Here is a 15,852-nt window from a genome sequence, read left to right on the forward strand (position 1 = left end):
TCTGATGTCCGCACAGAATAATCTCTTAGAACGAAGGCATTTCACAAAGCTAAAAAGAATGGTAAGTGAAGATGATAGCACTTTTAAATTAAGTTGTAATTGAACTAATACACTCAATAACTCGATACACAATCTAAGAATTCTAACACATACTATTTTATTTGTGTTTATTAACATACTCGTTTGTTATTCCATCAAATACATTTGATATATGATGTGATTTTTTGCCCTTTCCAATAGGTTTCTACATGCAACTATGCAATTTAGATAGGCCAGCACAAATAGCTAATTCAGAACTTGCATATAAGTAGGGGTAACTAAATAACAAGAATGTTAGTTTAAAAATAGATCATAGGTTGAGTTTTGTGTTCACTGATCACAAGGTTAATTCATTTCATTAGCTGTAAAATCAGTAGATCCTTACATTTGTAGATTAGCCTTGATGCATTCAAGTCAAACAATACCAACCCTTGTGTTGAGATAAGATTAATATTTCCTCATCTATTTAAAATTTAGATGTGTTGTCAGTTCAGAAGCAGGAGAGCCAAACTGATTAAAATAGTAGCTGGCTGCATCCTGAAACTTGATTGAATATTTATTACCTGCTAACCTGTTGATAAGATGTACAAATCAGAAATGAAAGAGAAATTAATACAATACAAGAAAAGAAACTGCCATCATGAAAAAAACAAAGAAAAAAAAATGGCCATGATGTTCTAATTAAATTTTGATGGGAATAAAATTTTAATTCATTGATACTACTGTTTCTCAAAATCAATTTGGATTCATGCAGGATATGTCTAGTATGGAAGCTATACATTTATTGAGAGGTTTGATGAACAAGTATAGAGAAAATAAAGAGGATTTACATATGATATATATTGATTTAGAGAAAATATATGATAAAATCTTAAAAAAGAGCTCTGGAGAGTTCTAAAAAAAGAAAGGGGTTAATATTGTTTATATTCAAGCCATTAAAAATATGTATGTGTAAGTTGTTACTTGTGCTCAAACACAAGGTAGTTTGACCTAATATTTTCCTATTTCAGTTGGATTACATCAAGGATCAACTTTAAGTCAATATTTTTTTGCTTTAATCATGAATATTCTTACTAGAAATTTATAAGAGGATGTTCCTTGGTGTATGCTTTTTTTTTTTCTAATGATTTTCTTCTTGTTGATAAGACTAAAGAGAGTTGAATGAAAACTTGAATTATGGATGTCAACTTTAGAGATTAAAGATTTTAGTTTGAGTAGATTTAAAATCGAATACATTGAGTATGATTTTAGTAGTAATAGATCTAGTGGGTGATTGTGATTTTGGGCGATCTAATTATTAATAAAAGTACACATTTTAGATATTTTGAGTCTATTGTTCGAAGTGATGGTGAGGCATGCAATGCTTTATAGTGCAAAATGTTGACCATTAAAGGAGAAGCATAAAGTTAAATGTTGTAGAGATGAGGATGCTCAAGTGGATGAGTGGCTTCAAAATGCAAAACGAGTACGTACGTAAAAATGTTGGAGTAGCTCAAATGACAGATAAAATTAGAGAGGGTCACCTTAGATGGTTTGGACATATAAAATGTTGGCCTTCCTATGACCCGATTAGGAGAGTAGATGTATTGGATTTGACATATGTTAAGAAAAGTAGAGATACACCTAAAAAGGTTTGGCTAAAAAAATATTAGAAATGACTTTTTTTTATTAAATTTAAATGGAAATTTGACTCTTAGCATGTCACAATGTAGAAAAAAAAGATTCATATAGCCGACCCCATATAGTGGGATAAAGGCTTGATATTATTGTTAAATTTACTTTGAGATGAGCATTGGCAAAATTTATATAGCATTCATCTCAAAAGTAAATTCAATGAATCTGAGATCTCTTTTGGCCAAAAATTGATCATAGCATCCTCACCCAATTTTTTCTCTAAAAAAATTATGCTAACCGTATCATCAATCTGGACACTTCGAGAATCATTGTTCCCCAGAAATTTACGGTCAGCTGCATGAGTGACATGAGCCTGGTTCTTCAATAGAGGCAGTCTTGCTGGCAAGGAATCATCGTCACTTTCATCATACTCTCCCTGGTCTGGTCCTATAGCCCTAAGAACCATTGACAGCAAGATGGACAATGCCTTCGAATGAAGATGAACATTCAATGTTAGTACATCAAAGCTGTAAGTGCTTTAAAAGGGAAATTCAACTTAACATACCTGGACAGCCACAACCAATAGGCCAATGCATTTGCATAATCCTGAATTCGATCGAACAAATTCTTTAAACTGATTGAACCTTCCCGTTGGATCATGCGGAAAGGCCTAACAAGTGCAAAATAAAACAATCAAATATTCATAATACAAAGAGCGAAATTGATAAAGAAGATGCATACCTCTTCCCAGTTCCTGTTGAGAAATATATCTGCAGTGATAGCAGCCTCTAGAATAAGCAGGAAGATGAGGGTCGCTGCATACTACGTATCCAATAAGGTTAACAAAGAAGTTTAATTATGTCAATAAGCAAATCATGTTTTGGAAATGATCCAGTAAGGTTAACAAATACAGCAGGTATAAATTCTATGTCGAGGATACACAAGAAAGGCAATGGTTGTTAATGGTTTCAGCTGCTATATGTCCTGAGCATGTTAGCACACACAAGAAGATTCCTAATCCAAGAAAGGCAAAAATGAACCTGCATAATAGCAATTAATTACTTCCGGGAACACAACAGAACATTTGAACTGTTAATATCATACGTTACTTGTAATATATGATTGCATCAGCAAATTTGGAGACATACTAATACTCCCTTCAATACATGAAGGGAAAATGAACAACAGTACAACGTGCGGGAGATTGGCGCTAAATTTTACAATGTACAACAACAACAACATCAAGTTTTGATCCGACTAGAGACCGGACATTTACAGTGTAAATAAAGTAAAATATTTCAACCACAATAACTAATTAAAAATTGTCATTGAAATGTAAAATTATTCTGTGCGGATGCCGAATCCCATTCGGAGACCAATCAAAATGCACCACGTCACCTCCTACTCGGTGCCCAACTTGGTACTGCTCGGTACCAAGCTAGGTACCGCTGACGTGGCGTATCCTGGTTGGTCTATGGACCGTGAACTAAGTTTGATGTCCCATAATAATCTCTCCATTCAAACAATGCCAAATTCGTCCAACCGTCCATTGTGGCTACACCATTTTGAATTCAATTTGGAGGCACTACAAGAGTTTGAAGAAATTTCCAAAGAAATGGAGATTTAGAAACATGTTGAAAGACACCATTGGCACAAAACGCATAACCACAAAGGGGTAAACAATCGTATTTAACTCCCTAATTAATGAATCTATAAAAATAAAGGGAGAGTCAATCTTCCTAACATAAAACTAAATTGATTCTTCCCTATTGACATAAACCTCTCTAAATCTATGTGCAGATACCCTCCCCTATGTAACAAACTAGTTACCTCAAAAATCTCCCTCGTGGAAACAAAATTAGCACTTGCAATCCTTGATTAATGCATCTAAGGGTTTGCAATAAAAACCCTACCCAAATCTGCAATTGTTTCTAAAGTGTTCTTCTGATGGTATCTCTCCTGTAAGCAATTTTTCTATTCAACAAGAGCTCTCGTGCAAGTGGTAACCTGCAAGCCAAAATGCTACAACAACAATAACAATAATATCAAGCCTTTGTCCCACTACGTGGGGTCAGCTACATGAATCTTTTTTCTCCATTGTGTCATGTTAAAAGTCAAATTCTCGTTTAAATCTAATAAAAAAAGATCATTTCTAATATTTTCTAACAAGTCTTTTTAGACTACCTCTACCTTTCTTAAAATAAGTCAAATCTAATACCCTACTTTCCTAACCGGGTCATCAGAAGGCTTCCATTTTATGTGACCAAAGTCACCAAACCATTTAAGAAGACTCTAATCTTATCTGGCGCTACTCCAACCTTTTCACGTTTATGCCAAAATGCTACAATAAATAGTAAATTTAAAATGTAGAGTTTGGGTACAATACATTAATGCAAAAAACAAGGCTGCTTTCCATTCTCATATCTATTATACTGTGATATTAAAATTATTATCATGTTATTTTTTCTATTAAGATGATAGGATATTTGCATCCAATCAAATTAGTTATCTCTATATAAAATTTTAAACCTTAAGCAAGTTATCACAAAACCTATCTAAGCCTTTACTTGACGGCATCTTGGTAATATTGTGTATTCCATTGTCTAAACCTATCTCTGATACCAACTTATGATATGATGCGTTAGCTTTAAAGAATTGTGGAAGAAGAAAACAAGCAATACAAGAAAGCTAACATGAAGGTAACAGGATAAACACCACATCCTTACTAAAGGATGAGCATTAATCTCAATTTCACCAAAGGAAGAAACATCAAACTTGACACCAAGCTAAAAAGGAGAGTAATCTCAGATATATTTTAAAATGTAATGTATTACATCCTATATTTCTATGGCTATATATAGACTTTACATCAAGAAGAAAATGAAAAGCTATTAAAATATAAAGGGATTACATAAAAAGTCATAATTAAATAAAATTATAGACATATATGAGTTACAAACATTTGCCTCTTCATCACATCACATCATAATCAATGATAGATATTCAACTCTTAGACTTATTGGATAAAATTTCTATCTCCTCTTGATTATGTTAGGAAACAGCCACCAATAATGCAAACAATTGCTAAATTTCAGAAAAAAAAAACAGCAAAACATAGCAGTTTTGGAGATTGGAAGAGAAATAAGATGAATAATCACTTCAAATTCAGTAATTGAAGAAGACAACAACAACCGATACAAGAATCTTCGATTCGAGAGGAAGATTCAACTCTACAAATCTCTAGCCAACGCCTAGAGCCCAATAGCAAACCCTAGATCTCAAATTCAGCCTCCCAATTCAAGATAACCCTAACCCAAGCAAGAAGAAAGTAATTAAATCAAAAGGACAATTACTAAATCCCTAAACACCTTCTCTCTCTCTCTCTCTCTCTCTCTCTCTCTCTCCCCCTGTTTCCGCCCCACCCCTGGCCCGCCTTTTGTACACCTGAACCGGTCCTAGATGGACCAATTTAGCCAGCCCTCCTTGGGCAAGCCTAATATTAACCCCCTCCCAAAGACTCACCTTGTCCTCAAGGTGAAATGAAGAAAACGGATGCTTCACCCTCTCATACGGTTCCCAAGTGGCGATGAAGTTTGGAAGGCAAGGCCCCTCCATTTAATCAGCGCTTCTTTATTCCCTTTTTATCTGATCTCACCCCCTTTAGCTCCAGCGGTTCTAGGATCACTTCTAACTCCTTCGTCAGTGTCGTTGTCGCCCTGTACTGACTTTATGCTCCCTTAGAGCTTTCCTCAACTGGGACACATGGAATATTGGGTTTATGGTGGCGGTCATGGGTAACTTCAAACGGTATGTCACAACTCCAATCCTTTCCACTATCTCGTAGGGCCTGAAATACCTTGGGGCCAATTTCTCATTCCTCCTGTGGGACTGTCTTTTGTTTATATGGTCGCAGTTTCAAGAACACCCTCCCGCCTACTTCAAAATGGATGTCTCTCCTATATGTATTTTTCTGCTTCTTCTTTATCTGTTGTGCCCTCAACAGGTGCCTATTTAGTTTCTCTAGCACCCCATCCCTTTCCTCCAAGTACTGTACTGACGAAACTGGTGTGCTTCCTTGCCCAAAATGCACAAAGTGTGGGGAGTCCCTTCCATACAAAACCTTAAAAGGAGTCATATGAGAAGCTGAGTGGTACGATGTATTGTACCAATATTCGGCCCATGCTAACCACTTGGCCCACATCCGTAGTGTTTCAAAAGCAAAACACCTCAAGTAAGTCTCCAAGCTCGTTTTGACTACCTCTGTTTATCCGTCCGTCTGAGGGTGGTAGGCGATGTTTCTCTTAAGAACTGTACCATGCAACCTGAACAGCACCATCCAAAACTGTCTGAGGAATATCTTATCTCGGTCAGAAACTATCAATTATGGAACCTCGTGCAATCTAACCACCTCCCTAATGAATGATGCAGCCACTGTGATGGCGGTGTAGGGGTGTCGTAAAGGAATAAAATGTGCATATTTACTCAGCCTATCAACCACCACCATAATGACTATGAATACTTCAGATCGGGGTAGGTCATTTATGAAATCCATCAACACTTCTTCCCATACCCTGTTTGGAAGTGCTAAGGGTTGTAGTAATCCCCCTGAAGCTATCGTTATGTACTTGTTTCTCTGACACACCTCACACCCCGCCACCATCTCCTCCACATCCTTATGCATACCCTTCCAGTATAATTCAACTACCAGTCTTCTATGTCTTATGCACTCCAGAATGGCCTCCAATCGCACTCCCATAGAAATCCTGCAGTAGATGGGGAATATGGATGGAGGTTCTTGGCATCACAAATCTCCCTTGGTACAACAGCCTCTCTCCCTCGACCACACTTAAATGCTCAAGATGCTCCTCTTCGGTCCTGCTATACATAAGTATGTCATCAATGAATTGAAGGTAGCAGGAGTATTTATTAGCCCAAATGACATCACCAAAAACTCGTAGTGCCCTTCGTGCGTCTTGAAAGCCATCTTTTGAATATCGTCCTCCTTCATCCTGATTTGATGGTAGCACGACTTCAAGTCCATCTTGGAAAACACCACTACTCAATACAGCTCATCCAGTTGTTCATCAATCACCGGGATGGGGAACTTATCCGGCTCAGTCTCCTTATTCAACTCCCTATAATCTACACAAACCTCCAGTTCCATTCTTCTTTTGACCAGTAAGACTGGACTGGAGAAAGGACTCACACTTAGTCTAATGATCCCTGCTTCCAACATCTCCCTAATCAACTTCTCAATCTCATCCTTCTGAATTTGGGGGTAACGGTATGACCGTACATTAATCGGTGACACCCCCTCCTTCAAAATGATTGCATGCTCCTGCTCTCTAGGTGGTGGTAAGCCTTGATGTGGATGGAATAGCTCATCCAACTGCTATATGAGTGGTTGTACTATAAGAGGGATATCTCCCTCTTCCCCCACACTAACCCTCTCCAAACATTGCAATTCCATCAAATATGCTCCGCCCACCTCTTGTATAGTCCTTATCATGAATTTGAGAGATACTTTAGCCCTAGACAATCCTGCATCTCCCTGGATCGCCATCCTCCTTCCTCCCACCACCAGTTCCATCATTAGTGCTCCCCAATTGGCCTTGGTCTCCCCCAAGGTCTACAGTCATTTCATCCCCAAGATGACATCAGTACTCCCCAACTCCAATAGGAGAAAATTCTCCCTCACATAAATCCTTTGAATCATTAGTAATACTCCCCTACACAGTCCTCTACCCATCTCTACCTTCCCAGTATCTATCATCACTTCATATCCTCCAATGTCTACTAATTTAACCCCCAATAGATATATGATCTAATTAGAGATAAAATTATGGATAGCCTCACTATTGATCAGCACCACCACCTCCCTACCAGCTATCTCTCCCTTCACTTTCATGGTGCGATTTGGGGTAAATCCCACCACTGAGTTCAAAGAGACTTCCATTGTGTCCAGATGCAACTTCTCTTCCTCCACCACTAGCCTACTCTCACCTCCCTCCTCAACTTCCTCGTTATCACAGATGGTGAGAACTTGAAGAGTTTGGTCATTGCATCTATGCCCTGGTGTGCACTTCTCATCACATCTGAAGCACAACCCCCTTGTCCTCTTCTCCTGTAACTCCTCCTCAATAAGCTTTTTGAAATTTCCCCCTCCTCCAGTTTTCTCCTTTGGTACTTCTCTCAAATTCCCTGTGGAAGTCCCTTTGGAAGCTAAGGAGATGGTGGTCATCCTATATAACCCCGCTGAGTTGCTCCCCCCAAGCCCCTTCTCTAGATACTTCTGGTCCTCCACCAACTGTGCTAGCTCCATGGCTTCCCCCAAGTCTTATGGTCTTATCACCCTAACTGCCACTCAGATCTCCGATTTAAGCCCCTTCATAAAATTTCCTTATAGTACTGTCTCCGAGAGTCGATCTAGCAAGGTATTCAAACCTATCATGTAACTCTGCCACAGCCCCCTCCTGCGTCAAGGCAAAGAATTCCTCATAAAAGTCCTCTCCCCTACAGGTTCATAAACGTTCAAGTAAACAATCCTTGAACTCCCTCCAACTCCGAATGGATCGCCTCATGTCCCGCCATTAGTACCATGCCAGTGCCTTCCTTTCTAAGCACAGTCCTGCAGCTGTCAATTTCTCCTCATTTGTCAGCCCGATGACTGCAAAGTATCACTCCACCTTGTAGATTCAGCCATGTGCGTTGTCACCCTCAAAGATGGGCATCTTCAGCTTCCTCACTTTCGGGTCACCCCCGTTTCCTCTGAATCCTCCATAGCCTCTCATTCCTCGAAGAGTCCTCTTACTCCCCAATTGTCACGATCTTCCCTCTGGCGATCATACCCAAACCCTTTATCAAAATCCCCTCTTCTTTTTTAGAAATCACACCGACAATTGAAATCTTCCCCTCTCCTTACAAAATCAGCACCCCTTCTTTCGTAGACAATGCTCATCTCCTCTCTAGAAAGTGGTTCTAAATGAGGCATTCCGTCTTCACCCTCCAAGATCTCCACTTCTGAATTTTTTTCCCCTAAACATGTTAGGGTCGTCGGTAGTTTTCTTTGCTTCTGATGACGCCAGATTGGGTTTAGCTTCCAGCCATTTCTTCAACATGTCTTCCACCACGACGAACTTTTCCTCCATCCTTTCGTTGATGGATGCGATTTGATTTTGAAAATCGGAAATCTTTTCCTCAAAATCTAATTTGAGTTGCCCAAGTTCTCCCTCCAAAACTTCAACCTTCCTTCTGGCCATTGATATCCCTTAGATCGACGTGCTCTATACCAATTTGTTAGGAAACAACCACCAATAATGCAAAAAATTGATGAATTTTAGAGATAAACAACAGAATAGAGCATATTTTTGGAGATTGGAAGAGAAATAAGATGAATAATCACTTCAAATTTAGTAATAGAAGAAGATAACAACAACCAATACAAGAATCTTTGATTCGAGATGAAGATTCAACTTTCCAAATCTCTAGCCAACGCCTAGAACCCGATAGCAAACCCTATATCTCAAATTCAGCCTTCCAATTGAAGATAATCCTAACCCTAGCAAGAAGAAAGTAATTAAAGCAAAAGGACAATTACTAAATCCCTAAATAACCCTTAATTTCAAATTTTCCCTCCAACCCATTTCTAATTAGTGTGTGGACTTCATCACACCAGTCGCCCCCCTCTTCTCTCTCTCTCTTTCCTTGGTTAGGCCCCACCCCTAACCCGCCTTCTGTACACCTAAACCGATCCTAGATAGACAGGTTCAGTCAACCCTCCTTGGGGCCAGCCTAACAGATTAATTTGGAAAGCTACACTAAGAAGAGCTCAAATGTAACTTTCATGTATGTATAACCTCCAATTTTAGTTGCAAAATAAAAAAGAGTTAATAACATGGCATCCATATCATCATGCATGAAACTAGAAGGTGATAAAAACATGCAAAAAATTTATTTGGACCAACTTATTTTCTCCATAAAATTACAAAATAAACTAAGATAATAAGCTTCTTTATCTAATTCATGCAAGGTTATGCATTTATACCTTGAATATTTTTTATGCAATACATATGAAACAGGTTTTCCATTTAAAAAAACTAATTTCTTCCGATCTTCATCAACTTCCTTTATTGTAACATCCTTGTGCTCCATCGAATTGTTATTATGCTAGTTCTAAATATTTTGTTTAGATTGCCAAGTAAGGATAAACTGATATATTGTTAATGGAACAATAAATATATTTTTTTCTCTCTTTAGAGATGGAGTTAGCGGAAGGTTGGCAAGGGGGCCAATCAAGAGGAGGTGGCACTTTTACTATTAAAAAATCCAAAATAAAAGAGGATAAGCAAAATTAGGATGTTTTATAGAGGATAAGCACAAATTGGTCTTTTGTAAGAATATAAAATAAACTACCATTTATCTCATCACAATTCATGGTGCTTTTTACCGTACTATAAAATTCCAACTAAAAGTCTAAAACTATTTATTTAGTTCAAAAGTAGTGTTATATTTGTATGAAGCAATCTTTAAATAAAAAAAAGTGTCATAAATTCTACAAAAGAAAACATAGAATCACAACATACACTTTGAGAAGAAGCATAGAATTGAAATAAATTTCACAATGAGTAATAGCATGTCTAAATTAAAAAAAAAAAAAAAAAAAAAAAGAAGAAGAAGCAAACACTACCTCATCGACTTAATAATCCAAGAGGTCATTTGATAATTGGTGTCTAAAAATACCTAATGACCTCTAAAGAAGGATGAAGCATAAATGTTTTCCTAAACAAGCAACTACATTCAAAGAGACGGGTCTACAAGAAAGAATACTAATGTTGCCACTATGATGCTCATTCATAGAAAATTCAAAATTTAGCGCTATTATACATCAAGATTTATAGAGGATTCAATTTAGATTTAGGCCAAATTTAGCCAAACGATTTTTTGAGGCTTCCCAAAATCCAGGATTTGGCTAAATATGGGCTAACTATTGGATCTAGCAAATCCTCTTAATGGCAGGATTTAAAAGACCTGAAGGTGAAGGATTTAAGAATTTAATGAACTCTCTTACTTGCATCAAAATAAATTTGTGTTTTTGAGAATTACTAAAATCCTACTTAACACTAAACAACCCCATGGATTCAGATTTATTTTATGTTAAGTGAAGCAAAGAAGTTATTTTAATTCATTGTTTATTTCCTTCATAAATCACAAGTGAAATCATAGATCTCAAACAGACATGCACAGCTAAATTAACTATTTATTTGCATGTATTAACTCAACCTTACTTACCATTTGGCATTTACAGCTAAACCCCGAGAGAAGAGAGTTAGAGAGACCATGTATTTTAGCCTGGCGGCTGTGCTAATCAGTATCCCTTAATAGGAAGGGTAACAAAACTACTTACTGAAACTCCATAACTAATTCATAAAGAGAAACCTTCAGAACTTAGGGGTATTAAAGACAGAGAAAACCCTATCAATTATAAAAAAAGGAATAAAGGAGCAAACCATGAAGGGCTAGAGCTGGACTCAGAGAATCCCCGTGATAACTCTCCTATTTGCCGGAGACAAGCTCGAATCATCCATAGAGAGTACATAATCATGGCCATCCCTAACAACCCCATAACCGAATTCAAGATCTTTAGCGTCGATTGAAGGCATACTCTCAAACAAGCGGCCATCGTCCACCTTCTCCCAAAATTCTCAAAGAAAAACCCAGTCCACAATAGCTGGTCTTTGAACGAATGGGAGAAACAAAGGTGAATCAGAACTCTTGAAATGGCTTATCTGCGGCGTCGCTTTTGCTCGTGTTGACAACAAGGTAGAAGAATATACGCAGAGAAAACGACTACGGAAGATCTCGTTCGTCCATCGCTTTCGAAGACGGTATTCGGTAAACCCAAGGATGGTTTCCTTTCTCTGTCGAGAGAGTTGTCTGGAGAGAGAGTGTGGGTGAGAAAGACGTGAGAGAATGGAAAGTTTGGGCCCTGTTTGGGGCAAATTATTGGGTCAGGTGATTGGAGGTGGAGATAGATCCGGATATTAATAAAATATTATTTTAAGTTAAGCGTAGGTAAAGCGCAAGTAAAACGCAGGTAAAGCGCAGACAAAACGCAACTAAAGCGCAACTAAAGCACAAGTCAAAAAAACGCAAGTAAAGCGTAAGTAAAACGCAAGTAAAGCGCAGGTAAAGCGCAAGTAAAGCGCAACTAAAGCTCAAGTCAAAAAGCGCAGTCAAAAGCGCAGGTGACGCGACAAATTTTTATTGGATGTCCGAACTTATTTTTCGCCTCCGGTCAACTGACCCAATAATTTGCCCCTGTTTGGTTGCCTAAGTACGACATTCAAAGAGAATAAGTAGTGAAAGTGTTAAGTTGGTTCGCATAAATTGATGTGAGTTGCATGTTAGGTCGATCGGGATTTTCATTGGCCTAAAAACAGTATTTCATCATCACAAAAAAAAAAAAAAGAGAAGCAAGCTGCCGAAATCATCAACTGCATAAATTATTCTGTTCGGAGGCCGGATTGCAAGAACCGTTTAGTTTTTTTTCCTTTAATTGCTCTTTTATTATACTTTGACAAATACTCATAAAAAAGATAGTCAATACTTATTCATAATTATACTTTTGTTATCTTTTTGTTGTGTATTTACAAAAATATAGCAAGAGGGTGGTCTTTTGTTGTAATTTTATAAAATGACAGCAAAAGTGCAATTATAAATACATATTTGTTGATCTTTTGCTGAGTATTTGTAAAAGCGCAGCAAAAGAACAGCTAAAGTGCAACAAATCCAAATAGTTCTTCTTGTTCGATCTCCGCACATAATAATTTCTCAACTGCATACCAAATGCAAGTTAAGAGTTGGCATTTTATCCATTTACTTGAATTTCAGCTCATAAATTAAAGAAATTATTCTGTACGATTATCGGATGTCACTCAGAGGTGAATCAAGATATGCCACGTCATTTTTTTTGTGCACCTTTATTGTACACTATGTACCGGGTGACGTAGAGCATCCTAATTTATCTCCGGACAGTCGTGTGACAACACATAATAATTTCTTCATAAATTGGGCAAATTATTGGGTCAGGACAAATTTAAATTTTTTAAGAACTTTATACTTAAATTAATATTTTAAGAGTTGGCTAATTAGTTGAGTTGAGAATAGGTTGGCTTTAGTCTATCAAGCTCGGATTTATGTAAACACAAGAAGTAATAAAATCCAACTATTTGATGCTTCCAATAGTAAAAGTTCAATGTGCCCTAGTTAAAATATATTTCTGGATTCGCAAAATGTAAATGTGCGACTTTTCTTAATTTCATGAGAGAGAGAGAGAGAGAGAAACCTGGGAGTAATAGGAAGAACGTACTATTGAGAGATTGAAATAGTTGGCTCATACTCAATGGTGGCTAGGAGTGCTAATGATCTGATTTTGAGCTGATGCATTTCATATTCACAATTATCATATATAAGCTGGCTTGAAATCATCTTATTGATCAAATTAATTAGGTTTTGAGCCAGCTCAAATTTGAATTGAATTATCTTAAAATTATTTCTTTTCATTTTAATTTAAACAAATATTTAATATGTTTGTATGTACATTCAAACACACACACACACACAATCAAAAAATTATGTTGATCGGGCACAAATCTCAATGCAAAATCAAGTTGAAAACTTTCAAAATTAAAATTGGGACCATCCAAACTCTGATTTTAGCAAACTTACATTCAAATTGAACGTCTCGAGAATATGAACCCAACGACACTAAATCCAACCCAATCCGAGCCCAAATGGGTCCAAATCAAGGGTTAGAAGCTTTGTTGGAAGGTTTGAACCACAATTTAGATAACCAAACGGTTTTCAAACATAACATGCTTATAGTCGAATCGAGTGGCTCGACGAGATGAATCCAACGAGCCCAAGATCACCAAATTCCGACATCACTAAGACATTCAAATGTCCATCAAACAATCCTTGATCAAGGGATTCAATATCAGTCGTCCATCCAACCACTCCTAATTTACTCTTGATCTCTCATCTATTTACGGGTCATGTCATTCCATAAATATATAAATAGATCCCTCCTTTCTTTGAAAGGGGACCCCAAGCCAAAGGATTCAAAGAGAGAGATTTGAGATCACTCTTGCCTCCTTGCTCCTCCTCGACCACCGCCTGAGTTTCCATCGGACCACCACCTGACGTCGTTGCTCCGTTGGACCACCACTTAAGGCCCTCACCTTCGTCGGACCACCACTTGAGGCCCTCACCTTCGCCGGACCACCACCTATTGTCGTTGCTCCACCAGACCACCACTTGAGGACCTCACCTTCACCGGACCACCACTTGAGGTCCTCACCCTCGCCGGATCACCACTTTAGGCCCTCACCTATGCCAGACCACCACTTGAGGCCCTTACCCTCGCCGGACCACCACTTGAGGCCCTTACCCTCGCTGGACCACCACTTGAGGCCCTCACCCTCGCCGGTCCATCACTTGAGGCCCTCACCTTCGTTGGACCACCACTTGAGGCCCTAAACTCTATCAGTTCCGCCAAGTCACTACCGGACTACTAATTGACGCCCTAACTTCCAAGTGACGTTAGATTTGACATGAGACTTCAAATATATGATTGACATTTGTAATTTGACCGCCCTCAAGGACTAATCAGCCAATTGTACTCAAATCAAATTCTAGTGAAATCTTTTCAAATGGGTAGGCCCCATAGTTTTTCCCCTTTCCGAGGTTTTCTACATAAAAAATCTTGTGCTCTCTATGTGTGAGCTGGATATCCGTGCAACGCTAAGACATAGAATTAAAACTCTATCGCCGCATATATATATATAGTATGTGTGTGTGCTAGCGATAGATAGATAAAGAGCTTATTTTTTTAGCTTTGAACGAAGATTTAACACACACAGAGATGTGTGAGAGGGGTCCAAAATCATAAGAGACAACATGATTTTTAAGTGAAAAATCTTTAAAAAGATTAAAAATCATGAGGCCTGATCATTTGAAATAATTTAACAAGTGCTTGTCATTGGTTACAAATGATACTTTTCTATTTAGAAATGCATTGGCTCACTATAGCATATACACATCATATAAAGCACATTACATGTTTGGAATTGAAAAAATCCAATGATATGAGAGTTGTTCTGCATAGAATGTAATTCTGTTCATTTCGTCGGTAGGATTGTAATTGGATGACAGTGGCCGGAGGGATCGTAGTCAGGTGATGGAGATTAAAGAGAAGATAGTCAAGTGATAGTAATCAAAGGGGCCATATCTGGTCGATGGTGGTCGAAGATACCGTAGTCGTGAGATGGAGGTCAGAGGGACCATAATTGGGTGATGGTTGTCTGAGAATCGTAATTGGCAACAATGAAGGTCAGAGGGATCATGTTTGGGCGATGGAGGTCTGAGGGACCGTAGTCAGTGGACAATGGAGGTCGAAAGGATGATAGTCGGACTATTGTATTTGGAAAGACCATAGTCGGGTGTCGGTGGTTTAAGAAACAGTAGTCGTTGATAGTGGTATGATGATCGTTGTTTGTGGGTGATAGAGGTCAAAAGGAACATAATTAATGGACGATTGAGGTCAAAAGAATTGTATTTGGGTGAAGGTGGTCCGAGGACCATAGTCGGTGGGTAACTATGGTCTAAGGACAGTAGTCGACGGGCAACTATGGTTAAAGGGATCGTAGTCGGGTGTTAAAGGGATCGTAGTCGGGTGAAGGTGGTCTGAGGATCATAATTGGTGGCAAATGTGGTCGGAGGGACCATAGTTGGGTGAAGGTGGTCCAAGGACTACAGATTGCGGGTGACTGCATCCTAAGGACCGTAGTCGATGTACGACTGTAGTTAGAGGGACTATAGTCGGGTGATGATGGTATGAGGATTGTAGTTTGGGGGCGACTATGTCCTATGGACCATAGTCAATAAATTACTATGTTTAAAGGGACCATAGTTGGGTGATTGAGGTAGGAGGGACCATAGTCAAGCGATAGAGGGAAGGCTGAGACCCATCAGTGCACGACCTGACGGAGGTTCGACAATAATGGTCGGGTGGAGATTCACCTATAGAAGTTGGGCGGAGGCATGATAACAATCGGTCGATAACAGTTTGGGGACGGCTACAAGGTAGCGAGGGTTTGTTGGGGATGGTGCTCCAGGATTCATGCCTTAAAGCTCTTTTGA

General features: G+C 38.5%; 1 protein-coding gene across 1 annotated transcript; it reads right to left on the reverse strand.

Annotated features, from left to right (window-relative positions):
- Positions 1-373: 373 nt before the first annotated feature.
- On the reverse strand, positions 374-11,588 carry LOC110096081 (tetraspanin-19-like). The gene is made up of 6 exons (XM_020821850.2): positions 11,160-11,588; positions 2,594-2,693; positions 2,395-2,475; positions 2,219-2,323; positions 1,952-2,140; positions 374-610 (listed from the first exon to the last, which is right to left on the reverse strand). The coding sequence occupies exons 1-6, from the start codon at positions 11,330-11,332 to the stop codon at positions 599-601; spliced, it is 660 nt and encodes a 219-aa protein (XP_020677509.1). The 5' UTR covers positions 11,333-11,588; the 3' UTR covers positions 374-598.
- Between the last annotated feature and the right edge of the window lie 4,264 nt (positions 11,589-15,852).

The sequence above is a fragment of the Dendrobium catenatum genome, unplaced genomic scaffold (assembly GCF_001605985.2).
Source record: "Dendrobium catenatum unplaced genomic scaffold, ASM160598v2 fragScaff_scaffold_621, whole genome shotgun sequence".
Taxonomy (NCBI): Eukaryota; Viridiplantae; Streptophyta; class Magnoliopsida; order Asparagales; family Orchidaceae; genus Dendrobium; species Dendrobium catenatum.

Bases quoted from the DNA above. Each gene is read 5' to 3' on its own strand.
- LOC110096081 (XM_020821850.2), bottom strand. From the start codon at position 11,332: ATGGCCGCTTGTTTGAGAGTATGCCTTCAATCGACGCTAAAGATCTTG. The intron at 2,476-2,593 runs GTATCCTCGACA...TTGGATACGTAG, and splicing joins ACAACCATTGCCTTTCTTGT to TATGCAGCGACCCTCATCTT. The intron at 2,324-2,394 runs GTATGCATCTTC...TGCACTTGTTAG, and splicing joins TCAACAGGAACTGGGAAGAG to GCCTTTCCGCATGATCCAAC.